The sequence below is a fragment of the Caenorhabditis remanei genome, chromosome III (assembly GCF_010183535.1).
Source record: "Caenorhabditis remanei strain PX506 chromosome III, whole genome shotgun sequence".
In the NCBI taxonomy this organism is placed as follows: domain Eukaryota; kingdom Metazoa; phylum Nematoda; class Chromadorea; order Rhabditida; family Rhabditidae; genus Caenorhabditis; species Caenorhabditis remanei.
In genome coordinates, this window is record NC_071330.1 from 5,276,321 (window position 1) to 5,302,921 (window position 26,601).

The 26,601-nt window shown below is 38.3% G+C and overlaps 4 protein-coding genes across 4 annotated transcripts; 3 read left to right on the forward strand and 1 right to left on the reverse strand.

The window, feature by feature from the left end:
- Positions 1–3,493: 3,493 nt before the first annotated feature.
- On the reverse strand, positions 3,494–4,639 carry GCK72_009194 (uncharacterized protein; the record flags this gene model as incomplete). Its single annotated transcript, XM_003103164.2, has 3 exons — positions 3,494–3,712; positions 3,757–4,305; positions 4,361–4,639. 3 exons carry the CDS (start codon positions 4,637–4,639, stop codon positions 3,494–3,496), a joined length of 1,047 nt encoding a protein of 348 aa, XP_003103212.2.
- Positions 4,640–12,613: 7,974 nt separating this feature from the next.
- On the forward strand, positions 12,614–13,951 carry GCK72_009195 (uncharacterized protein; the record flags this gene model as incomplete). The annotated part of the gene is made up of 3 exons (XM_003103190.2): positions 12,614–12,901; positions 12,944–13,108; positions 13,805–13,951. 3 exons carry the CDS (start codon positions 12,614–12,616, stop codon positions 13,949–13,951), a joined length of 600 nt encoding a protein of 199 aa, XP_003103238.2.
- Positions 13,952–17,966: 4,015 nt separating this feature from the next.
- On the forward strand, positions 17,967–19,446 carry GCK72_009196 (uncharacterized protein; the record flags this gene model as incomplete). Its single annotated transcript, XM_003103191.2, has 3 exons — positions 17,967–17,984; positions 18,032–18,220; positions 18,877–19,446. 3 exons carry the CDS (start codon positions 17,967–17,969, stop codon positions 19,444–19,446), a joined length of 777 nt encoding a protein of 258 aa, XP_003103239.2.
- A 4,791-nt stretch (positions 19,447–24,237) lies between these two features.
- GCK72_009197 (uncharacterized protein) lies at positions 24,238–25,967 on the forward strand (the record flags this gene model as incomplete). Its single annotated transcript, XM_003095766.2, has 3 exons — positions 24,238–24,455; positions 25,596–25,668; positions 25,869–25,967. The coding sequence occupies 3 exons, from the start codon at positions 24,238–24,240 to the stop codon at positions 25,965–25,967; spliced, it is 390 nt and encodes a 129-aa protein (XP_003095814.2).
- Between the last annotated feature and the right edge of the window lie 634 nt (positions 25,968–26,601).

Here is a 26,601-nt window from a genome sequence, read left to right on the forward strand (position 1 = left end):
GTTTTCTGTTCGATTCCTTATGGTACATGACTCATAACTGCTCAGTGTGTGATGAAATCCTATTAGATGAAAACTTAAAACAGGAACGTGGTAAGCTAAGACTAGTTCCAATCCCCCAATACATTTTCCTGACAATGTACTCGACTATTTTTGTACAAAACGACACAATTTCTCCCGAGACAAACAAAATAATTTAATTATCATAGTCATCTTCGTAGAAAATTTCATAATTGAATAGAAGAACAAGTCTACAGTACCCCGGTCCCCTCTCTTTTTAATAAAGTATGTTGACTTCCTAGCAAGAAAATGAAAAGAGATTATTTGAAAACCTAGATATTCAAAATGTGCTGAAGAGACATTTGTCTAACTGAAATTGTATTTCACAGGTTCAAGTTCAAGCCTACATTGTTATTTTCTGGTTTAAACTATTTGTTTAAACGTTTTTGGCCTAAAACTTTTGACTTTCCACGTGCAGTTATTGAAAACGGATTTACAGGTTCTAGTAGTTACCGTTTCGATCAATACGGTTAGTTTTTGATGGTGTTGACCCTCGACTTAAAGCTCCCTTGTCAGAAAATTTTTTTCAATTTTCTATCTGGCGGATGACTTGAGTCAGAGGAGTAACGCAGATTGTACTTCTAATCATTCTAAAATAAGAGTACATTTCAATGAGAAGGTGAATTTGTAGCCATGTGTTGAAAGCAATCGGGATAGAAGAAAACTCAGTAGAAGAATGTGTCAGGAGAGAAGGACAAAAGAGTGTTTTTGATTTTTGAAATGATTTTTTTCGTTTCGAGAATATTCGAAATATATTGCAATGATATGAGTCAATGTTAGTATGTTTATCGGAATCATTGATTCTTTTGTTCCGTAGATTATAAGATCTTAGTAGCCTATTTCATTTCGATTTGTGACGTTTGTTTCGAGAAAGATCATGAGCTACTAAAGCTACTACAATGCCAAACTCTATCAATGCAACGATTTTCTGTTATTTTTTGGAGTTTTTCTGCTTGACTTTGCATCACCGCATAGTGGTTCTGGCATGTGCGCTCTACCGAAGTTTTGTTGTTTCTGCAATTCCTCTGCTTTCAACTGTTTTGTTAACTTATTTTTAGTGCCTGTGGAGCGCAGTTGTAATCTTTTTGCTCTAATAAGTAATGCAAAGAAGGATATGTTCTCAAAATGTTTTAAAACGCTTCTGTTTTATACAGGCTGCTTGAATTTTTCAAACCAAACCAAAAAATTAAGAAAAAATTGAACTAATCTACATTTTCCGTCATTTTTCTCAGAATTTAAAACATTGTAACTCGTATAAAATGATTTCATCGGTTCTTAATAACTATTTGCGTGCTCTCTGCACAAAGACTTTACAGTTTAGAGAACTAGCTAAAAAGTATAACCACCTAATTTTATTCAGCACCCGATTCTAGGATAGGAAAATACTGGAGAGCGCGGTCTTGTGCATGGTGATAAAAGATAAAAAGAGCCAAAAAATAAAATATATAATAAAACGAAGTCTATCGAATTTCCTGACTACCAAAAATCGAGATTTTTATATGAATCGACTCAGAATTTTGCGGGAAAGATAAAAGTCTCTTGGAGCCAGGTCCGAAAATTAGCCTAAAACGAGTTATGAGGTCTCAAAGTGTCAAAAAAGACTCTCTCGCATGGAATTTTTCATTATATTTCAACGTAAAATTCTCTCGCCGTGCACGTGAAAAAATGTTGAAATATAATGAAGAATTCCATGCGAGGGACCCTTTTTTGACACGTTGAGGCCTCATAACTCGTTTTAGACTAATTTTCTGACCTGGCTCCAAGAGACTTTTCTCTATTCCACAAAATTTTGAGTCGATTCATATCAAAAAATCTCGATTTTTGGAATACCGGTGTCCCAGAGTTGCATGGAAGTGAACCCCAATTTTCTGCGACCCTTTCAATGACCAAACTTTCCGGCGCTCGGTCTCAGCGGGTTGTGGATCGAATTTAAAAAATTCTTGAACTATGAAAATGAACTCGCCGAAACTCATACATTAAAATATGAAAACATCACAACAGACCACAATACGCCTTTAAACGACTTTTCTTCTTTCCCTTCACGCCGAAATGAGACCGCCCATGTTTCTCATTGCGCAATCACCTTGTTTGAAATGGCGGCTCTCTTTAGTGACACGCTGGATGATGATGTAATTTTGGTTGTTAGAAAGTTCCGACCTTTTCCGAAAATAGTCATAATGATTCCAGAAAATTATTGCATCATTCAGTACGGTGATGATTTGAAACTGAGATTTTGAAGGAGTTTGTGGTAGTACACATTCAAAGCGTTACTAAACGAAAAAGTGGAAAATAGAAACAAAATAAAGATATATCATCAGAATAGCTCTCAACCCGTGTCTTGTAATCATGGCAACTGGACACGTGAGCCGTGTCTAATCTCCACTAATTACTCTGTCTCCTCGGGTGACACCTTCCGTCCTCGTATTTATAAGCGTTTGGACTTTGGACTCTAAGATTGGTTTGGTAAGAACGGTACCATAGTCACCTACGGTCTTTTTGAGTTTTGGAGTAGATAGCAGAGACTGAGGAATCAGATATGATGAAGGCTAAATTAACAATTAGTGAGAGAAGTGTACGATGACCATTGTGAAACTGAAAATGTGTCATTACACATTACAAGTATATGTTTCGGCTGATCTTTTCTTGTGCTGTTGTGCGTTCATCATTATGATTGGGTAGTTGAAGATAAACTCTCTTCACTGTATCATATTAGATTTTTTACCAATTGTAGGGTAATTCTCCTGCACTGAAGATGGCCATGTGGCCGAAACGTCGACAATTCTATTGAATAAATCAATAAATACGTGCTCTAAGATTCACCCAAAGGCCGGGTCGGAAAAGAAGTTTATCTTCAACTACCCAATCATAATTTTACATTACTATATTTTCATTTGAATTAACAAATATCACTTAAAATTCAAAATTTAGAATTGTGTGCTTCATTTGGTGTTTGACTGACTTCTTGATCTTCGGCTCGAACTCTTCTTTCACTTTCTTATTCCTTATTCTTCTCGTCTGGAAATGATCGATTCCTGATAGTAGTGTGTAAAGAGGAATTAGAATTTCTGCTGTTAGGTTGAATCATATTCTTGTCCACCTTCTTCCGATTAGTGTCGGATTCATCCAGAGTTCCGATCTCGTAATTTTTTTTTCATTTATTCCAAATTTGTGTAGGATTCATCCAGGTTTTCTATACTCTTTCTGCATCTCTTTTGTATTCTTTTCATCTTTTTAATGTAATTTTTCCTTTTTTTTTCCCAATAATACAATAAATCATGTGTTAATGGTTCAAATTCAGTTTTCTCTACATGAGACTATTTTCCGATTTTTCTGCCGAATTGTGGTCAATATAAAATTGAAAGTAGTTAGTTTGAAAAAAACAAAACATCCAATAGACAGTGAAATTAATTAATTTGATAAGAACATCACTTCATTTTCACAAAGAGAAATCAACCACAACACGAGAAGTGACTAGTCCTTTTTTCATCTTCTCGTAAACATTAGGAACGTCTTCTAGTTTGACGAATTCCAACGGCACCTTTACAGCTCCACGAAAGACAAAGTCCATGGCTTCATCAGTATCAAGACGAGATCCGATTACAGATCCTTTTATAGTTAAAGCGTTGAAAATAAGTGGCGTTGTATCAACTAGGATCTGAAATTTTAAGATTATTTTAAAGGTTGAGTGACTAAATTCACCTTCGAATCTTTCGGTAGTCCAACTAAAACAACAGTTCCTCTTTTTCTGATATATTCCAGTGCTTGCTCCATTGGTTTTTTTGAAGAGGCGAAACTGACAACTCCATGTGGGCCTCCATTTGTGATTTTTCTGATTTGATCCACAATATCATGAGTCTCGAATCCATCGACAAACCACTCGGCTCCAAGTTGCTCACAATGATATTTCTTGCTCGAGTGATCCACTGCAACAACTCTCATTCCCATTGCCTTTGCATATTGAATAGCAAATGATCCAAGACCTCCACCTGCTCCAGTGATAACAACTATTTGACCAGCTTTTACATTTGTTTCTTGTAGCGCTTTGTAAGCAGTTACTCCACCACAAAGAACGGGAGCAGCTGCTGCCAAACTCATCCCATCTGGAATCCTGATAGTATCCACATCACGGATTGTAACATATTCTTGGAACATCCCGTGGCGTATTAAACCATACATTCGACTACGGTCGCATAATGGTTCGTTTCCAGTTTTGCAATATTCACAATTCAAACAATTCTCATTGACAAGCTATAAAGTAGTTCAAGACGTAGATATGACATAGAAGGAGACAATTGAATCAAACCTTTACACCCGCCAAGTCTCCCAATTTCCAATCTTTGATTTTTGCTCCCATTTTCACGACTCTTCCTGCTCCTTCATGCCCTCCAATCAATGGATAAACTGTTGCAAAGGCAAAGTCGCCACACCAAGCATGAAGATCCGAATGACATATTCCAGAATACTCTAATTTTACCAAAAGCTCATCATCTTCTGGTTCAGGGACTGGAAACTGACGAACTTCGAGTGGCCCATTGTATTCATCGAATATAAGAGCACGATGAGAGACGGGAATAGTAGACATCAAAAACACGAGAAAAGTAAAGATTAGTTCGAATGAATTTTAAAATTAGACAAGTTTTATAGCCATCGGGGCACCTTGTTAAATGGAAAGGCATTGACAACTTTTGATTAGAAGTTTCGATAAGTGTTGTTCCAACGTGTTTCTGTTATTGTTCGAATTTCACACTCTGTAGTCTTTTGCTTGATGAAGTGCGCCAACTCATCTGAAACTTTTTCAGATTAAAACAAAACTGGTCTTTTTGTTTCATTTGTTAACACCCTGCATTAATTTACTAGGCCCTAGACTGGCAAAAATAGCGCCAACAGTAATTTTCCATTCATTAGTAAAGAGGTGTAAACAATAAGTTTTTTTTTTCAAACTAACTACTTTAACTACATTCAATTTTTTACTGACCATAATTCGGCAGAAAAATCGGAAAACAGTCTCATGTAGAGAAAACTGAATTTAAACCATAAACACATAGTTTATTGTATTATAGGGAAAAAATAGGGAAAAAACATTGAAAAAGGATAAAAAGAATACAAATGAGATGCAGAAAGAGTATAGAAAACCTGGATGAATCCTACACAAATTTGGAATAAATGAAAAAAAAAATACGAGATCGAAACTCTGGATGAATCCGACACTAATCGGAAGAACATGGACAAGAATATGATTCAACGTACCAGCAGAAATTCTGATTCCTCTTTACACACTACTATCAGGAATCGATCATTTCCAGATGAGAAGAAGAAGGAATAAGAAAAGGATAGTTCGAGCCGAACATCAAGAAGTCAGTCAAACACCGAATGAATCACACAATTCTAAATTTTGAATTTTAAATGATATTTGTTGATTCAAATGAAAACATAGTAATGTATAATGACACATTTTCAGTTTCTCAATGGTCATCGTACACTTCTCTCACTAATTGTTAATTTAACCTTCATCATATTTAATTCCTCAGTCTCTGCTATCTACTCCAAAACTCAAAAAGACCGTAGTTGACTATGGTACCGTTCTTACCAAACCAATCTTAGAGTCCAAAGTCTAAACGCTTATAAATACGAGGACGGAAGGTGTCACCCGAGGAGACAGAGTAATTAGTGGAGATTAGACACGGCTCACGTGTCCAGTTGCCATGATTACAAGACACGAGCTCTTCTGATGATATATCTTTATTTTGTTCCCATTTTCCACTTTTATTTTCGTTTAGTAACGCTTTGAATGTGTACTGCCACAAACTCCTTCAAAATCTCAGTTTCAAATCATCACCGTACTGAATGATGCAATAATTTTCTGGAATCATTATGACTATTTTCGGAACTTTCTCACACCCAAAATTACATCATCATCCAGCGGGTCACTAAAGAGAGCCGCCATTTCAAACGAGGTGATTGCGCAATGAGAAACATGGGCGGCGTGAAAGGAAAGAAGAAAAGTCGTTTAAGCAGTCAGGAAATTCGATAGACTTCGTTTTATTTATTTTTTTGCTCTTTTTATCTTTTCGAGCCGAACATCAGGAAGTCAGTCAAACACCGAATGAATCATACAATTATAAATTTTCATCTAGATTCTACAATAGCTTTTTTTCAGACCCAGAATTTTCAACTGTATGTATTCATTCGGAATCTGTTTACAGCTTTCTCTGTTTTTCAAGTCTTTATTGTGCATTTTTTTTGGTTTTTAAATGTTCATGTTTGTAATTGCTTTTGCATATCGGTTACTTGTGGCAACAGAAAATAGCATGCTGAAAAAATTCCGAATCCCCGATTCCTGCTAGCCTGTGTAAAAATCCGCCTCTACCATTTATTTTTTGATTTTTTGGCTCCGCCCATTTTCAGCTAAATTTTCAGATGGCTGATTTAATATTAACCATCGATGAATTATCAAATGAGAAGTAGATTGAGGAGGTGAATAAAAAATGAAACATTTATTTTGGAAAAGAAATAAATATGCTAAAAACGTTGAACTGAAATTCTCAATTTAGGAAGAAAACTCGCGAAAACTTTACAAATTTTGCCAAAAAAAGAGTTTTTGGCAATGCCAGATATAAAAATAAGATTTCTACCATTAAAGTTTACGAAAACCGGAAAATTTCAGTCAAAGTGCACTTTCTGTTTTAAATTTTCACTTTTTTTAAAGGAGGTGAGAACTCAAAAAAAAAAGTTGGCTCAAAATTCGGTAAGTGATTGCTCTGTGGGACCCGAACACATGACAGAACGCGCATGGGTACAAAACCGCAACAGGCTGAGCTAAACGGCCGAGAACGCCGCCGCCCACTCGGGGTTGTGATAAATGTGGGTGCTTCTCAATCACAATTTCGATCACAATTTTTTTGCGTTCTCACCTCCTTTAAACATTTTTCTTAATTTTTCACTTCAATTTTATGAAAACTCTGTAAGCCAAGTTTTGCAAAGATTTTCAACTAAAATTGCTTTTTTGCGTTTTTAGCTCAAAATTTAATTTCGTGCGAAAACTGGAGATAAATCACAGTTCAACTCTTCCTTGACTTCCCTCCACTATTAATTTGTGATCTACCCAACCACACATCTGTATTCAAAAAAACTCACACCCCCCCCCCTCTCTCTCCTTCTTCCTTCTTGTGTAACATCCAATTCCACTATTCTGCCCATTATCCAACACCTGCGAAACCGCTCCGTTTGTAACTATACCTGGTTCATCATAAGCTCGAGTCATTGGGGTTTCCCCTTTCCCGGGTCCAACCGATTATTAGTACCACCTGTTAGTGGGGGTAAGGGGGAACATTGTGTGAAATTTGAGTCACTCGAATCGAAAAGAGAGGTTAATCCATAAGGCTTCCATGATTGGTCTTCTTCTTCTTCTTGGTCTATGCCGCTGGGAGGATTAGGTAAGTGATGAACGGTTAGAAACAAAAAGAACATCTGTCTCAAAGGTTGCAAAGGTCATTAATAGGTTAGGTGTCTATTTTCGATATAGGCTTTCTAACGGAAGCTTCTAATTATAATTGTATTAGATACAGTACCGGCCGAAAATCTATCATATTTTGCCTTTTTCAGTTGAAAATGCCCAACTTTGAGAATGTGTCATGGTAATACTGACTGTCCCATCAGGTTGGTTTTTAATGAATTCTACAGATCAAAAACAGAGCTTCATTTGCATAGTTGACCACTTTTTGTACGGACACTTCCTAGTAAGTTACTCATCCACAAAGCAGTTTTTTCCTCTAATAGACCAGTTTCAGTGCGATTTTTGAGCCGTCGTCTAAAAATGACCACAACTCTCTATCGAGTGTCCATACAGAAAAGTGGTCAAATACAAAATTGGAGCTCTACTCTTGGTCTGTTTGATCCCATAAAAAATTATTTTGTGGGACAGTTAGTTCTACAATGACACACTCTCAAAGGTGGACATTTTCTACTGAAAAAAGCAAAGCTTTATACACTTTTGAGCGGTACTGTAATTGTGTTCGATATGATACTGTAAAAGTGTATTATAGGCGCATGCGCCTCTATTTTTCAATCACTTCTTAAAGTGCGCCTTTATTACAGTGGCGTCTCTGACAGAGGGTGCGCCTCTATTGGAGGGGCGCCTCTATTACAGTTTTTAAGGGTAATTAGGGTAATTAAGAAGTTTTCATTGAAATCAGATTCTGAAACAATAACTGTTCGTATAATTAGAATAGTAACCTAATGTGACATACATTTATTGCTATTCAGTACTTTTCTGTTATAAAGACAATTTTCGGAAGACTTGCGACGACCCGGGCCAAAATTAGAAATTCTCCGGCCGTTTTTTTTTAGAAATTTTTTTTTTTGGAATAATGTTTTGTAAGACTGGCTTTTGTAGGTTTCAATTGTTTTTGACGAATATGCTTGAGAAAAAAAGGTAAAATTTTCAAAAAATAAATTTTTAAAATTGTAGTGAAAAAAATTCGAAAATTTCAAATCCTTGGAATTTTGCGATTCTGAGAACTATCCCTGTATTATAAGGGCACCCCGTCTATAGTCAGAGTTCATCTTTTTTTTGCACCCCGTCTATAGTCAGAGTTCATCATTTTTATTAATCATTATATTAGATTTTAGAATTTTTTTGACATTTTAGAAAAGGATTTACCAAAGCCTCTAGATCAGATAATAAATTTTTAGAAGTTTCAGGAATCCGATATTTTGTTCTGAAAGGCAGTATGCAAACATACCGGCATTCCGTTACAATACAGTTTTTCCATTAAATATCATATCTATGAGAGAATGCATTTTTTTCGTGAATACATTATTTTGATTCCTTGTCAAAGTTTTTCCCTTCATAGAATATTTCTTGCCATTCCTTTTGCTATTCTTTGATTCCGTAATGGGGTTATTCAGATCATAAAAAATGTATTTTTCCCCATTTTTCTACATTTCTCCCCATTTTTAACAGTTTTTCTACATACGCATGTCGAAAAATGCAGTTATTCCAACGGTAAACAGTGGTTTGTAAAAAATAGTTTCTCGACGTATGTGAATAAGGAAAACTGTATAAAAATACATTTTTACATGTGATTAATAACCCCATTAGATACATACTTGTATTTCTTTTCGTTCCTGTGAAATGCTTTCGAGCTACAAAACAAGCTCTCCATCCTTCTTAAGCAGTCACTCATAAGATTATTGTATCATCTCTCATTACCCCTCACCACCTAATTTCCAATTACAAAACGATACACTTTTAACTGAATCCATTTGCTTCTTCTCGATATATCCATAATCCTTGGTAAGACCCTCATACCTTCCCTACCTTTTAATTACCTATCCCTCCCAAAAAGAGCCCCCTCCCCGGCTTGTTCCATTTCCGGTGTTTTATAGGTAATATAGAAGACACTTCCCCCCTTATTTTGTTATATACCTATCTCAGAGGAATTGTTGTGTATATAATTTGTATATTTTCAGTCTAGAGACTTCTTTTGTTATGAAATCATTGATACCTTGTGTTTATGTTAGTTCGACAAATGCATAGTGGGCTGATGCGCTCTATTGCACACCGAGTTGGAATTTTGGAATTTTGAAATTTTATCAATGGAGCGTATTTGTATAGCTAAAGTCTAGTCTGCGAGGAGAAATAATTGTTTTTAGAATTGTTTGAATTTTAATATTTGTTTGACTGGCGTGTCGGTGGCGCGTTTTCTTCTGTTTTATCACATTCTCAAGAATGTTTGGGACATAAAACACTCCAGTTTTAGCTCTGTGCTCAGGTTTCAAGCAGTGTCGCAGAAAATAGAATTTTTAGCATTGGGAATTTTGAACTCTTGACGAGTTTTTTCTGAATGTACAAATGACAAACTGATAGTCGGCAATCGGCGTTTGCCGGCTTGAAATAGCTAACCGAAATTTCAAACCCGGCAAAGCAATCCGGTGTTAAAAGAACTCCTTGACGTTTCGAAATCAGAAAATGGGAAATAGGGACATTTGGCAACCCTAACCTTTTGACACCAGACATTTCGGAAAATCTCAAACTTTTGTGATTATTTGAAACCCTTACAACGGAAGTCTTTGGAGACGCGGCTTTCAAATAATCTATAAGTTTGGTTATATTTGACTCCGGCGAGTTAATTTCGGCAGTCAAAACCGGCTAAATGTCTCTGCGAGCCAAGTTATCAGCTCTCAAACTTTTCATATGGATGAGCTTTAAGGTCAAGCTTCAAGGTTAAGTGGCGTATATGCGGTCGATTTGGAATTCCATGTGAAAAAGCTTGCACATATGAAAAGTTTGAGAGCTCAAAACTCGGGTCAAAGAGACATTTACAAGGGAACCCCAAGCGGTCGCAAGTTTGGAATCGTTCCAAATTGCTACCAGGTATTCAGGACAGCTTGAATAGGCACATCCCAAATTTTTGTTTTGTGCTCGTCACTTGCCGCTGAGAAAAACCGTCTCAAAGTTTCATTTTTGTGGTCAAACCCTGTAAAAATCAGAAAATGGCTTCAAAAACCAGGGGTGAAGACGGTTTTTCTCAGCGGCAAGTGACGAGCACAAAACAAAAACTTGGGATATGTCTATTCAAGCTGTCCTTAATACATGGTAGAAATTTGGAACGATTCCAAACTTGCGACCCCTTGGGGTTCCCTTGTTAGCCGGTTTCGACTCCAGAAATGTTGTGACTGCAGAAAAAATCCACGTAGTCGAAAGTACCTACAACCAAACTTATAGATCGTTTGAAAGCCGCATCTCCGAAGACTACCCGTGTGAAGGTATCTTTTTCAACAAAAATTTCAACAAAAGTTTCACCAATTTCCGAAGTTGCAATATCACAAAGAGCTTTTCTACTCTATTCCCATATCACTCGAGAAGGTTGATAATAATCAATATGTTTATACCTGGCACATCTCATAACATACCGAAACCCTGCAATTTCATCCGCTTCAAAGGCTCCAAGATATCTAATTGGTACTTTCTCGAGAGGTACGCCTTCCCCCCTTCCCCCATCATGCTCTCTCTTGCTCTCTCCGCTCAACATCACATTACATTAAACTTGTAGTATAACTTGTTCATTTTACGAGATTTCTCTCTTTTTTTGGTGCTCAAAAAAGGCAGAGAAATGAGTCGTACTAGTTTTGATTAATATTGAAAGGGACACCCCCTCTTGAGGTGGATTGATGGTAGTAAATGGGAAAAAGGAGTTTGAGATTTATTACCACGTAGAACAAGGAGAACAAGGAGTGCTCCTTAGATGAGCTTATTAGGAGAGTGGGCTCCGGGATCTTTGAATTTTGAGGTTTTGGTTTTTTTTTTTGGGCTCTAACAGAGAATGCCTCATTTACCTGATGGCGGAGTATTAGCCCAGCACAGTTCTTACAACTGCGCTCCACCAAAATACCCTTGAAAAATGTCTCTTTTTCTCTGAGTCTCTCAATTTCGCACACAATTTTCTTCGGTTTCAGAAGAGCGCGGTTGTTAGATGCGTGTCTCAGTTTCAAAACTTCCTGGAGCCAATTTGATCAATGCAAAAATTAGACTCGACTGCTCTACCTGACTAATAACTTACTCATCTTTGCTAAAGTGAGTAGATTAGTGGTAAAATGAAATGCTCTCTATGTGACGTCATTTATCGAGATTGAGCTCTTTGAAAAATGTTTTTTTTGTTATATGGAAAATGACCGGAAATTAGAATTTTAGTTATGGGTTTTAGCTTGAAAACGTTTATTTTTAGTTGTGTAGATCAATTTAAGTAGTAAGATTTCTATCGTCCACTAACTATTTTAAAGGATTGAATTTTTACCCGTTCTATTGACCAACCAGAGATGTTTATAGTTAAAATGTTTGCAATTTGATAATGAAAAGCTATAGATCACGCTTCACCGAAAGACTTTTGATAAATGTATTTTCTTCTTGCGTCCCCATATTTTTTTTTCTGTGCCAAAAGTTCTATTATTATTTTCCTTATTTTGATTCAAATAGAGAGTTTTATAAGCTGAAAATATTCAAAATGGGAGATCTTGGCGTGTTCTGTCTGTGACAGTACCGGACAAAAAGGTATCAACTTTGGCTGTTTTCAGTGGAAAATGACCAACTTTGAGAGTGTGCCATAGTAATTCTGAATGTCACATCATGAAAATTTTTAATGAATCATATAGATTGAACGTAGAACTCCATTTTTGTAGTTGTTAACTTTTTTGTACGGACGCTCCCTAGAGAGTTATGGTCATTTTAAAACAACACCTCAAAAATCTCATATGTAACTTGCTAGGGAGTGTCCGTACAAAAAAGTTGTCAACTACAAAAATGAAGTTCTACCCTTGATCTGTATGATCCATTAAAAATGTTCTTGGTGTGACAATCAGAATTACTACGTCACACTCTCAAATTTGGTCATTTTCCACAGAAAACAGCCAAAGTTGATACCTTTTTGTCCGGTACTGTAAGTCACAGACAGAACTCGCAAAGATCTCCCCTTTTGAATATTTTCAGCTCATAAAACTTCTTCTCTCTTCCATGTTTACCTCTGTTACTTTTTTCTTTACAACTTCTCTTATCTTCCAGATGCAACCCTCCACATCCCAGCAACCACCATCCAAACCAAAAACCATCTCAGATCTCCACCGAGATGTGAACCTCTTCGGAGTCCCTAATCGCTCCCCATCGCCACTTCTCTACTATCAACTGGCCTCCGCCGAAGCTTCAAATGAGAATATCAGATATCACATTGGAGAAAGAACCGACTTGACGCGTTCAGAGATTCTCGACCTCCGTGAGTTCTTCAACACTCCGAGTTTGATCGGCGGTGGAGATATGGTTTATTTCAAGAGACTCTGCACAAGACGTGTAAAGGTAAGTGGGTTGGTATATCCGGATGTTACGTCTCATTTATAGGAAATGATAAATATATTCGTCGACTACTTGCAACAAAACTACGAGGAGACCAAAGTGCTCCCACCGTTCCCAAGCATCTTCCATAAGACGATTGTTGATGTTTCAGTCGAATGTTTGTACAGATACTACCTGATTACGAATAACTCAAATATTTATACGGCTATTGTAAGTTTTTGAGTTTTCAAGCTTGACTAGAAACTTTTTTGTACAACGTCACCCTGAACAGCTGCTTGAAGTTGGTTACAGTACCGGTCAAAAAATTTTCAATTTTGGATGTTTTCAGTTGAAAATGCCCAACTTTGAGAGTGTGTCATAGTAAAACTAACTGTCACACAAAATAACTTTTTATGGGATCAAACAGACCAAGAGTAGAACTCCATTTTTGTAGTTGACAACTTCTTTGTACTGACTCTTCCAACTAAGTTGCATATCGACAAAACAGTTTCTTCCTCTCATAGTGCAAATTGGTGCGATTTTTTGTTTTAAAATAACCATAACTCTGTTCGTACAAAAAAGTTGTCAACTACAAAAATAATGCTCTACTTTTGATCTGTATGATTCATAAAAATCTACTTGATGGGACAATTCGTATTACCATGACCCACTCTCAAAGGTGACATTTTCTACTGCCAAAGTCCATAACCTGTTGACTGGTACTGTAAGCTTACCCTTTAAAAGTATGATTTCTCTTATTTCAATTGGTCCAACAGAACATTAGCCAACTACAATCTTGTAGTGATAGATTTACTGTAAAAACTGCAATAAAACTTTCTGAAATTGGACAAGAACGGAGTACGTGACGCGTTTTCTAAAATTATCAAGTATTCCGAGCTGTCCTTGGTAACCGGACTCATTTTTCAGCATGATTGTGTCAAAGTCTTCTATCCGGTCCCCTTCACTCATTTCGTGATCCCCGCTGAACTCAACAGTAACGAAGAATTCTGGAAGACACCAGTGGAGAACGAGACATTGAGGAACCTGTCAACGACTCCGTTCAGAGATTATTAAATAGTCTCCGCCCCCTTCCATATTTTGATACCGATCGACTTATCTTTTACCCCCGTATGCCACTCATCCTGATTATCACATTAGAGCGAACTTACAACTCTCGAAACCAATCAATATTTTTGTGATAGTTTTTTCTGTGACGTTATAATTATATCTGTGAAGCCGAAATCTTCCTCGAGTAGGCTCCGCCCTTGGGGGCGGAGTTTCGAATATACATTTCACTCCTGTTTTCTGTCCCTAGTCGTTTCCCTGTCTATGGCGCCACCCACTTTCTGTTTTATTCATTCTCCTTTTCACCTATATGTCCATTTTGCACTACACGACTCTTATCCCTGAAAATTGCTCTTTCTCTTTTCTTTTATTTAGATAAAACTGACACGAATTCAAATTTATAGCACATCAAAATCATAATAAGTGTTTCAGCTCTCCCGCATCATCTTAAAACATCTCTGCTTTAAAGGGAGCAGTCCCCTTTTAATATTTATTTTTCGATGATACTGTAGATTGATTGTTTCAACGTATTTGTCCCCACACAATGTTTCTGCAAAAATTTATCATGTGAGGAGATGTAAGAAACAAAAATATGAAAAAAAAATATTGTTCACATCACCTTTCTCACGCACTAGTAGTCATGAGTCTCTGATTTGTTGAACTTATTTGTGTGGTGAGTTGATTCACTAGCTTACTGTAGCTGGGAGATGAATCTTGGTATCGAAACTACTGGTCAGGCATTATATGTTGGATATGGCTATGAGGATGAGCTGCAGCGATCCTCAAAAAGTTGATCAGAATAGAGAAAAAGTTCAAAAACAAATCGAAGAGTAGTCGGGTGTCTTATGAGCTTTGTGAAAGAAATACCATTATACAGTTTACATCTTTTCTGTGTGGACCTTTTCTAGGAAGTTAACTTCGACCAGGGTTGAGCGCCTTACGCGTTCGGTCATATTAAGATTTTTTCCTCCTTGCTCCTATAGGATCTCAACTTGAAAAATTTGTTCGCCTACTTGAACTTACTGATATTTTTGAGGTTTTTTTCATAAGTTTTTACGAGAAAAAATGAAATTTATCACAAATATAATCATTTTAGGGACTTTTTACAATAATTGACATTTTATTCTGCCTTCCCCTTTCCACTTAACTCTGTCTCCGACTGAAAAAAGGTGAATCTTTCCTGAGAATCTTCGCTAGATTCGTACCGAAAAATGGTCAACAACCAAAATGGAACTTTTGGTTTGTTTGATCTTTTAGCTTGGCACAGTTCTTACAACTGCGCTCCATCAAAATGCCCTTGAAAAATGTCTCTTTTTCTCTGATTCTCTCAATTTCGCACACGATTTGGACCCTTATCCACTGTTATAAATGTTCTCTCTTGTTAGAATTTCCCAGATTAATCTCCAAATCTTTTTTTATGACTGAAATGAATCCGTTTGACGAAACAAAAAAGAAAAGGATTACAAACTGTTTGACGTTTTGAAATAGAGTATTTACTTCTTTTTTCTCGTCTCCAATTTCCAATTTCTCCAATTTTATGAAAAATCTTTCATAGGAAACATCTAGTCAGCCACTTTCTCATTCTTATTTCCGACTTATCACTGTGTTTCTTCGGAAATGGGTCACACGGAAGGCTGTCGCACGGCCGGCCGCGGCTTTTTCTTGAAAATCTGAAATAGTCGCGGTCGGCCCAAAAAAGTTTTGGTACCAGTGGTGGTCGAACCCTGGTTTTCGGAATGGTACCAAAAAGCCAAAAGTATATCAAGTCATGTTTCAGTTGAAACTCTAGAAAGCCGCGACTTTTATAAATTTTCAGGACAAAGCCGCGGCCGGCCGCGGCCCTCCTCGACCGGCCGCGATTTCTGACAGTCTTGGTCACACGGAAGTGGTGGATAAGCTCTGAAAATGTGGGCGGAGCTTAGACAGTAGGTTTCCTGCTATATCGAATAGTGAAGAGTGTACATGTATGTCCTCTTTTTCATTAACAAACTCCCCCCAAGTTAACATCAGATTACATTTCGCTCTCAACTGTGAGCTGAGCTCCTTTGTGGGGCGGAGTCTTGGGTTTGGTTTCAAGAAAACGGAAGCATGACGGGCGGCTCCTAACCTTTGTGGCTAAGAGAGCGAGCAGGAGCACCGCCCGATTTTATTTGTGTTTCCCATCATCAAAAATAGTCACATTTTAGATGAAAAATTGGGCATACATAAAATTTTCGATTTTTTTTGATAAAAATTCCAATTTTTTTGATTCCTGGCCGACGGGGGCCGGGCCGGGTCGAGATTTTGCTAGTCTGCTGAAAGTAATCGTCGTATTGAAATTGAATTGAAATTGAAATTGGATGATGCTTTATCATTTTTCAAGTATTTCTTGAAATACCTGAAAGTGGTTGGATTCTAGACTGTAGAGACAGTCAGACCAATTCTTAATTTTTGTCGGAAATATGCGCGGTTTAAAATTGCTACACCTCCTCCGCTTCTTTCACCAGAACCCTAAATTGTTCGTCATCGTCATCTCATTAACACTTTTTTTCCATCTCTTCTTCTCTGAAAATTGATTGCTACTCAATAATGTGGGCGGAGCCTCTTCTTTCCCAAAATTCTTTTATTGTATAATACTTCATATACCTTCAGATACCTCTTCTCTTGGGCCACAAGGATCAAGATGATCACAAGGTGTTGCTGGAATATAAATCTCTATTGTCTATGCGCCGGCCCGGTTTGCAAGTATGCTTTACACCTACAGACTCATTGCACTATCTTCAAACATGTGTATTCTTTTCTCATTCATTCCCTGTCTTCTGTCCTCTGAAATCATCCATTGCCTGTCTCTCTCAGTCCCCTTTCATAATCCACTGCACCGCCCGTATTCTCGTATTCTCACAGCCCCCCTCCCCCCCTGAGCCATCTGCATAAGGTCACCCTCACTCTCCCTCGTCACGATCAATTCTACTCGACCACCACTGCACTTTTCTCTGCGTCTCTTTCCCACGCTCTCTGCGTCTCTCACCCAGTCACACTCTCTCTCCTTGTCCTCTCTCACTCTTCTGCAACACTATTTCTCTTCTCTCGTTTTTTATAAACATTTCGTCGTCCCACCATCAGAATCTTCTTCTTCTTCTACTTCACTTGAGCTTCTTCTTGAACTGAATCCTCTTTTCAATTCAGTTATATTATACGCATATGTAGTCTGAAATTCTTTGTCTGAAAAGAAATTAGTTTTTTTCAAAACCTTGAAAAATTCAAAAAATTCATTCTCGAGTTCCAAACTTTTTCTCTGGTTGGGTTCCTTTTCCAGGTGTTAGCCGATTTCAATTCAACATTATTATGGAGAATAGACTCCGCCCACTTTTAGGACACGCCCCCTTTTGGCTGTAGGTAGCTTATCTTCTTACTAGTTCTTGTCAGGGCACATATACTTTCTGAAATTTGGGATTTCTGAGATTTTGAAACATTTTTTTCTTGAAGTTCTCATTATTAGACTCCACCCATTTTTAGACCCCGCCCACTACCAAAATGTTTGAGTTTTCGATTTGGAAGTCGAATGAAGAATTTCACGATTCTGTGCACTTTGAATTTTTTTGATTTTTCTCAAGTTTTTACTTTTAAGACCTCGCCCATTTTTAAGTCACGCCCCTTTTCTTACTTTGAATTTTGAGATTTCATTATTCAAGCTCCGCCCCTTCTCAAGCCACGCCCACTTTAGGGTAATTGTCATTTTAAACACATATCAATATTGCTTGATTATTTTCAACTTTTTGAGACTTCTTGAAATTTTTACTGTTTTTTCGACTCCTCCCATTTTTATTATGCCACACCCACTTCTCATGTTTATTACCGTAAAAACTCTATTTGAGGTGCATACAACTCTATTGTTCAACGGGTCCGTCGGAGTGCAACTCTATTAGAGGGGCAATTCAAATAGAGTTTTTACGGTAACTAAGGCCCCGTTGACTTCTTTTCTCAAATTTAAACAATTTCCTAATTCCTTGAATTTCAGTTTTCTTGGAATATCTCAACTGCAACTATGGACATCGCCGAGGATGTAAGTGTTTACACTACCGTACTCTCTTACAGTAATCCTTTTTTCAGATTATGATGGAAAGAATTGCCAAAATACGTAATAGCTACGTGTCACCAACGTTTCAACGCGAGGATTCGGATTCTCCATTGGCGATGCACGAGGATGAGATCGAGAGGGAGAAGGAGGCAAGAGCTGCCGCCGCAAAGGCTGCTGCTGAGGCTGCAGCCGCTGCAAAAGCTGCTGTAGAAGCTGGAGAGGTTGGTAGATGGGTTGAGGTCGTTTAGAGTTTTAAGAAAAGTATAAACATGTCTAGGTTCTGTGAGATTCGAGACCGAAAACTTCATTTTCCGCATTTTTTCATGTCATAATTGAACTCAGCGTGACGAGAGCTTCCAGAAAAGTATAATCATACCATGCTTCTGCTCAAATGGGTCCCACCACGAAAACCGTTAAAAGCGCATGGTGAAGATCAAAATTCAATTCGATTGGAGTATAGGCATGATTGTACTTTTCTGAAAGCTCTAAACACGCCGAATTCAACTATTATGTTTTCAAAGTCTGAAAATTGCGAAATTTAAAATTCCTCTGATCAAAGTATTACCATTCCAAGGTTTTGACAAGTTCAGTTTTTTAACCTTCATACTTTGTGATAAGCGCGATTTCTAGTCAAGTTTTTAATTTGTCGATCAGAAAATGGAATATTTGAACTCACCATGACGAGAGCTTTCAGAAAGTATAATCATGCCCCAGTTCTGAGAAAGTTGGGTCCCACCACGAAACCCGTTCAATGGTAGATCAAAGACAAACGTTCATGGAATATTGGCATGATTATACTTTTTTGAAAGCTCTAAACACGCTGAATTCAACTATTATGTTTTCAAAGTCAAAACATTTTAGTAATCCTCATTTCCAGACTCTCACCATCTCTACTCCAGCTGGTTCATCATCCGTCGAGTCCACTCCGCACTCAACTGCTGACGCAACCATTGCCACTAGCCCAGAAACCGACACCCCAGCTCCACCAACCTACGCTGAAGACGTCGCCGTCCCCGCCGCTCCAGAATCCTCTCCACCACCACCAATGTTCATTCGTCACCCGGATGGAACTGAGGAGGTTAACCCGGAAGCTTATATTCGTCGTGGATACGGATGGGACGGAGCTCATCGTCAGCAATGGGCGGATCAGTTGGCAAGAGGACACGATTATGACAGTATCCCGGATCCAGAGATCCCAAATTATCGTGCAAGACCACGCAGTCGCTCGAACTCCGACTCGCCATTGGCAAAGAGAGCTCGCTCTGATTCTGAGGGATCTGAATCTGGATCCAAGACTCCAGATTCACAGAGATACTCTCCAAATTCTCCACTTCCTTATAGTGGAACTCCATCACCAACTTCTCAAGAGACTCCAGTTGCTGAGGACGAAGAGGAGGAGGAAGAGGAAGGACAACAAGAAGAGGGCACTGAGGAGGAAAACCATTAATTCATTTCTTTTGATCTACAACTAAACTTCCTAAATACAAATATCACACTTACCCCTCCCACTCACCCGATTTCTACTTCCTCTCCGTGATAATTATTTTGATCTACACTCCTCATTCCTCTTTTCTCTGTTTCTAATCTGATATTCATGTTCAACTTTCCGAGAGCTTCCAGAAGACTATAATCATGCCCCAGTTCTGAGAAAAACGGTGCATGAGGGATGATGATTATACTTTTCTGAATGCTCTTGACGTGGTGAATCTGAATACCCCATTGAAATTTCTTGTACATCCGATTCTCCTGATATCCCCTCCTCATATTCATTGTATTTATTGAATTCCATGTGGCAGGAACGTTTACAGAAAATAGATGTAATAAGGTCTCTAACTCCCAAATTTACACATTTTCCCTGAAGTTGTCTCCTGTCCGACTGAATTTCACTGAGATCTCTTAGATTCTTGTCTCCCCCTCACACCCCCGTTAATATGTATCTCTCGATTCTTTTTGTTTCTTACTCTTTTAGTATGTAAACGACGCACTTCTTAGTTTGAATAAAAATTGCATGCAGAAAAAAGGTCTTCGTTTTTTTCAGATGAGGGAAATTGATTTGATATGAAGACTTTTAGAACAAAAGAAATTTTATTAAAAGTATAATCATGCCGGACATGTAAACGTTTTGAAATTATAACACTCAAATTCATTTGATCAACTTTGATCAAGAGATATAAGAAAAACACAGTCAGGGTTAGTTTAGGATCTCTGGATCCGGGACAATGCCATTATTCGTCCTCTTGCCAATCGACCCGCCCACTTCTGACGATGAGCTCCGTCCCATCCGTATCCACGACGAATATAAGCTTCCGGGTTGACCTCCTCAGTTCCATCCGGCTGACGAATGAACATTGGTGGTGGTGGAGAGGATTCTGGAGCGGCGGGAACGGCGACGTCTTCAGCGTAGATTGGAGGAGCGGTGTCATCAGTTGAGACTGGAGTGGACTCGACGGATGGTGAGCCAGTTGAAGAGAAGATGTTGAGAGTCTGGAAATGGTGATTAATTGGAATAATATCATTGGAATAACCCAATAGTTGGATTCAGCTTGTTTAGAGTTTTCAGAAAAATATATTCACGACTATATTCATAAACCTTTTGTTTTTGAAAAATCAATAATTGCTTACTATCAAACTGTATAATAGGTTATACCTTGATGCGTGGAGTCTTTGACTTGTTTCGTGGCATGCGATGTCCTCCGGTTCCATTATTCTGCCGCTTAAGGCTACAGAACACCGAGTGGTGATTCACGGCCTTTGGGTCGTCCAGCTTGTGAATGCAGCGGCGGCATTTTGTGTCTCTCATCATACATCCTTTATGAAAGCCAGTGTCGTTGTTCGGAAATTTTTTCAAGCATTGAAGGCAGATGTTGAGTTTGTTGGCACGGCGAATCTTGTCCACTGAAGTCGGATAGTTACGACAACTCTTGGTGTTGTGGGTGCGCTTGTTACAAAGTGTGCAACCGCGCTGAAATTAAATCAGTTGTAGTTCAAATGAATCAAAAGATAACTTACGTTGCGTTTTGCGGATCTTTTCCTCGGATTTCCACTTTTAGTGTTGACCAGTTTGTATGGAATTGCGTGAGTGATTCCGGGAGCAGTCGCCATCAAGAGGCCTTCGATGCGGCTGATGGGTGCTATGAGAGAGCTCACCAATTTGCGATTCTCTTCGAAGCTTTCAACTACTCTAGCCATGTCTTTTAGCCAAGATTCTTGGCGATCACGTTTTTTTTGGACCGAATCACATAGTTTCTGGACCAAATCACATTTTTTATGGACCGAATCACGTAGTTTTCGGACCGAATCACATAGTTTTCGAACCGAATCACATAGTTTTCGGACCGAATCACCGATCTTGTTGTTGGCCAGGATCCGCTCTCTGATGGTTTTCTCTATACAAAAGAGTTTTGAAACGATTGATCTGATCCACTCTGGAGTCACCTCGTCCTCTGCGGACTTGTCCAACTTGTTCTTGACAAAATCGATTGTCTGACGCAGATTCTTGTCTTCTGAAAGACATGACGTTAAAAGGTTTTAGGCTTTTTAAATGCTTATTGTTTACCTATGCTAGAAGATCCATATGCAAATGCAGTATCCATTGGTTTGAAGACAACAGGTCGGACCTCCCAGTCTTGTGGCTGTACTGCTGCGGGTGTTGGCTCGGAGAGTCTTACTATCTTTAAAATCTGTGGCTCCGTCCCACGAGTCTCCGTGACCTTGGCTCCTCTCTTCTTTGCGAATGACGTTGGCATGTTTTCCTTGCCCTCCTCTTTGCGTCCGAAACTAGCCGAACAACAAGAAGTTCGCTTGTAAGGTGCGGATGATGTTGTCATCTTTTCTTGAATTGCTCGCAAGCGTGCTGAAGTGTCACTCAGGATGCGGATGGAGACGTCTTCGTCCGAATCACCGGAATTGTTGTCGCTGGTGTTGTCGCTCATCTGTAATAAAAACAGTACAATTAAAAGGTTTTTATGGGTAATGAGAGTGGGTTTTGAGTTTTATGCTTTAAATCAGTGTTTTCAAGTGTATTTCTTTCAACTTTTAACGAAATAGTGGCCAAAAAGTGAGGGATGAGCAATAATCCAGTTATTTGGTATATATCCGAAATATTTTCGAAAGTCGCACCGAACCAGATCTGGGCAAATTATTTGACCACGTTTTCAGTTCACAGTGACCGCATAACTTTGTTCCCTGAATTGAGTCACCTAATGTTAGAATTACTGATTAAAAACAGATGAGAAAGTTTTGAACAAATTGGTCAACTTTCACCAATGATATCACACATTCAAAACAAGAATTCAAATAATTTGCCCAGCCTTGCACCGAACCGCGACCGCGGCGCGCTCACTAAGATTCGAAAATTTGCATCTTGTAATGGGCCTATTCTTGGCAAGCGAAAAACGTTTTTCGCTGCTTTTTTCGATTCACGGAACCAGAAAATCAGCGAAAAACTCTAAATTTTTCGCTGATTTTTAAACGTTTTTCGTTGGTGTTTTTACCGTTTGCTTCGAGACCTGCGGTGTCAAAAAAGGCATGTTCCAGCGAAAAATTGTTTTTCGCTGCTTCCTTCCAATTCACGAAAAAAGAAAATCAGCACATGTCTCGAAAAACATTTAAAAATCAGCGAAAAATTTTAATAGTTTTACGCTGATTTTCTGGTTCCGTGAATCGAAAAAAAGCAGCGAAAAACCTTTTTGTTTGCCAAGAATAAGGGTTTCGGCTGAAAATCTCGAGAAATTCCTCAAATTTTCAAGAAAACTGGGAAGAAACGGTGTCAGCTGTGAAGCTTATACCCATTCGTAGCAGTATTACTAGGAACTATGCAGAATAACTTGAGTTCCAACTCAAAAGGGCCTCAAATCTCTGATTTTTAGCATTTTTTGTCGAAATGTCAGGATTTTTAAGGGTAACCGACTTAAATTTTGCCGAAAGCCTGGCCTTTTCCCTTTATTTAAAAATTAGTGATATTATCTTAGTTTGACACCAAAATTCTAGCGTTCAGCTATTTTTTGACGATTTTTAGACAAAAATTATAGCTTTTTATAGTTTTTGGTCGAGATTTCTCTAATTTTTCAAATTTTCGGGGTATTTTTTCTATATTTGACTTTAAATCTACTAACCTCGCTCTGAGTGGAGCTGGTATCCGCGGGTGTTGGTTCAGGCAAGTCGGCGGGAGTCGTCTTTGACGCGTCCTTGTAAACGTCGCGGGCAGATGGCGCGGGGGTTGGCGATTTTCCGTCTTCCGACATCACGTTGCTGAAATAATCCCATAATTTAACTTTTAAGCACGATTTTACGGACAAAAATCAACGGAACATAAAAAATGTTAGGTAAATATATTTTTCGCTCGCGCTCGTCAAGTCCGCAACTGTACGCAATTTCGGCTTTAGGGTTTTCAGACGGGATTTCAAACTCGTGTCGATTTACGGGTATTATTGCTCATGATTGCTCATGATTATGAAAAATGGAGCAAAATCGATGAAATTTTCCGAATTAAGATAGAATAAAACAGATCAAATGACGCCCGGCGGATTTTACCACTGTTTATCGATTTTTCAGATTTTTTCCCATCGAGAACGATGAGCAACAAAGATTTTCTGATGAAATCGATCAAAATCTAATTTTTTAGCAGAAGTCCATGTTTTGGAGAAATTTTGAGCAGAGTTTTGGCCATTTGAAACCTTAAAGATATTTTTATGCTATTTTTCTCCTTTTTGACGTCCAAAATTGAGTCTTTGTCTGGGAAATTATGCATTTGGGCGGCAGATGATCTCAAACAACTTCAGTGAGTCAAATAAGCGTCCCTCAGAAGGTTCAAGTTATGTTGGCAAAACACTAGAGGGCCTTCAAATGACTTTCAAGTTGGCAACTGTGTACATTCTCTGATAAAGTTGACAACAAAAGTAGGTTTAAAAACAAATCTATCACACTCTGATTATACTTTTGAAAAAGTTCTTTACATTTTAAGCTCCTATACAATGTGAAAATTCCACAAATTTTCATTCTTATCATTTTCAGCGCAAAAACAAGATTTCCGCTATCTGGTAAAGTGGTCATATCCGATTTCTGATGTCTCACATTCCAATCGTTTTCCCCAGATTTCCCTCAGAAATCACACCTATAATTAACCATCGATTATCATTTGAATTGACCTGGTTAATCGCCGACGACTTTCACCATTTTTTTTGTCTGTCAGAGAAGATTTCCGTTTCATTTTCTCTTCATTTCCCTCACTTTCCGTATCATGTCAACACCAGTCCAATACCTCCTTCTAACTCTATTTACTCTTAAAATCCCTCTCGTCTGGACTTGTATGTCAACACGAACCACTGGAACTATTCCTGCTCTAAGAAATTGTCCATCTTGCGATGTCTCAACTCTTTCTGGATCCTCTTTCACACCAACAGCTACTCAGACCCCAGGAACTGCTTATTTTTTGAGAGGAGTCGATCCGGTGAATTGGTAAGAGAATATGAAAGTCTTGGTGTGAACCTAAGGATGTTCGATAGTTTTTTCAATGGTTGATATAAACCTACAGTACCGCTCAAAAGGTAATCGACTTTGGCTGTTTTCAATGAAAAATTTCGAATTTTGGAAGTGTATTTCTGTATCACCTGATTGTCTGATAAACTCAATTTTGTATGGGTTGGACAGAGCAAAAATAACACATCATGTTTGTAGTTGAACATTTTTGTAGGGACACCACCTTAAAAGTTACAGGGTGTCAAAGTGAAAAGCTTTAAGTTCTCGCTAATCTGAAAATAGTCAGTTTCAAGGAGAAATGACAATGATTACCTGTAACTTTCAAGATAGTGTCCCTACAAAAAATTGATCAACTACAAAAATGATGTGCGATTTTTGCTCTGTGCAACCCATACAAAATTGAGTTTATCGGACATTCAGGTGACATAGAAATACACTGTAAAAGTCTGTTGTTTTCCACTGAAAACAGCCAAAGTTCATAACTTTTTGAGTGGTACTGTATTTCGTGTATCCGTATTCTGTTTTTTTATTACTATAAGACATCAACGTACTAAAATCAACTAAAATGTCACTGGGTTAGTGTTCTTACATCCGCATATCTGAATGTTCGCACGTCTCCATTGTTTACGATCTGTCCGAAACACCTCAACGTTTGAAACCATTGACTCTCGAATTTGCCAGGGTGTCCTAAAAGTCTCTTACCTCGAAAGAAACTGTTTCGGTCTGTGTATCCGCATATCCGGATGTCCATATTAAGCATACCGTAAATACTGTATTATAACGGCACCTGTAATAGAACGGCACCTGTATTATAACGGCACCCCATCTACATTCAGAATTCAAGAATATGATTATCCCGATGTTTGTTCTTGGTTCTGATTAGAAGCAGCGTAATTAGTAACTTCTTGATCAGCAAAAAGAACGGCCAAAAAAGTTTTTTCCGTTTAATTTTAATGAGTTTCTGAAACCTCAAAATTTCTCTAGGAGGCAGTTGAAAAATATAACGGCATGCCGTTATAATACAGTATTTACGGTATTTGGTCTACTGACATACTTTGGTCCTTAAATGTCTGTGCTGATGTCCTGATGTCTAATGTTGCAAACCTACCGTATTTCCAGGTGCGACGTGGCCCAAATCAACTGTATTCCAGAGGACGGAGGTATGCAGACAGTCGCCATCAACGTTATTGTGGTAAGTTATTTTGAACGAGTTTTCGCGGTTTTTACAATTAAAATTCGCGGAAAACATGAATTCAAAGTCAAAAAACCTATTTGAACCGTCAAAACCATAGTTAGTTTTGAGGACGAATTTTCGCTGTTCACATACTAAAAGTTCGTGGAAAACGTTTATTTAGAGCCAAAAAAGCTTTTTTTAAAGTGTTTTTTTTGCAGGATTCCGTAAGTACCTCTCTGGGCACTGGATGTGGGTCGGCTAGTTCTGTGGCGAATGCGTTGTTGTGTAGTACTGGAAATGTGTGGACTTATAAGTGAGTTGGGAATAAAGACAGACATCTGGATATGGGGATGTACGGACAGACAGACAGATAGGCAGACGTCAAAATGCTTGTGATCCGGACACTCGGACATGCGGACATTCCTACACACAGATATCCGAATCTAGAAAATTGCAAAGACATCTGGACGTCAGAACAGACATCCGGACATTGGGACACACGGACAGGCATCTGGTCTGGAGAGGTGATGTTACTTCTGCACACATTCGGAGCCAGTCTCCTCGAGTTGCGGACATCCGGACAGACACGCATGCAGACAGACTAAAATTTTGGACATTTGGACATCTAGACACACAGACAGACACCTGGGTGTATTTTTACACACACACAGACATCCGATGATTCCCACTATCAAAAAGTTTTTGAACTTTCGAATCTTCTTTGAAAAAAGTGGACATCTGGACATCCGGAGACACAAAGGGACATCCGGACATTAGCCTCTCGTGGACACACAGACAGACATTTTCTATTTTCAGCGGTCGATCGGACTTCACAGTGGAATGTCGAGTAACTACTGGAGCGTGCTGAGAATTGAAAAATTAATAATTTTATTTAAGATTTAATAATTATAATAAAAGTTATTAATAAGTATAATAATAATATCATTCTTT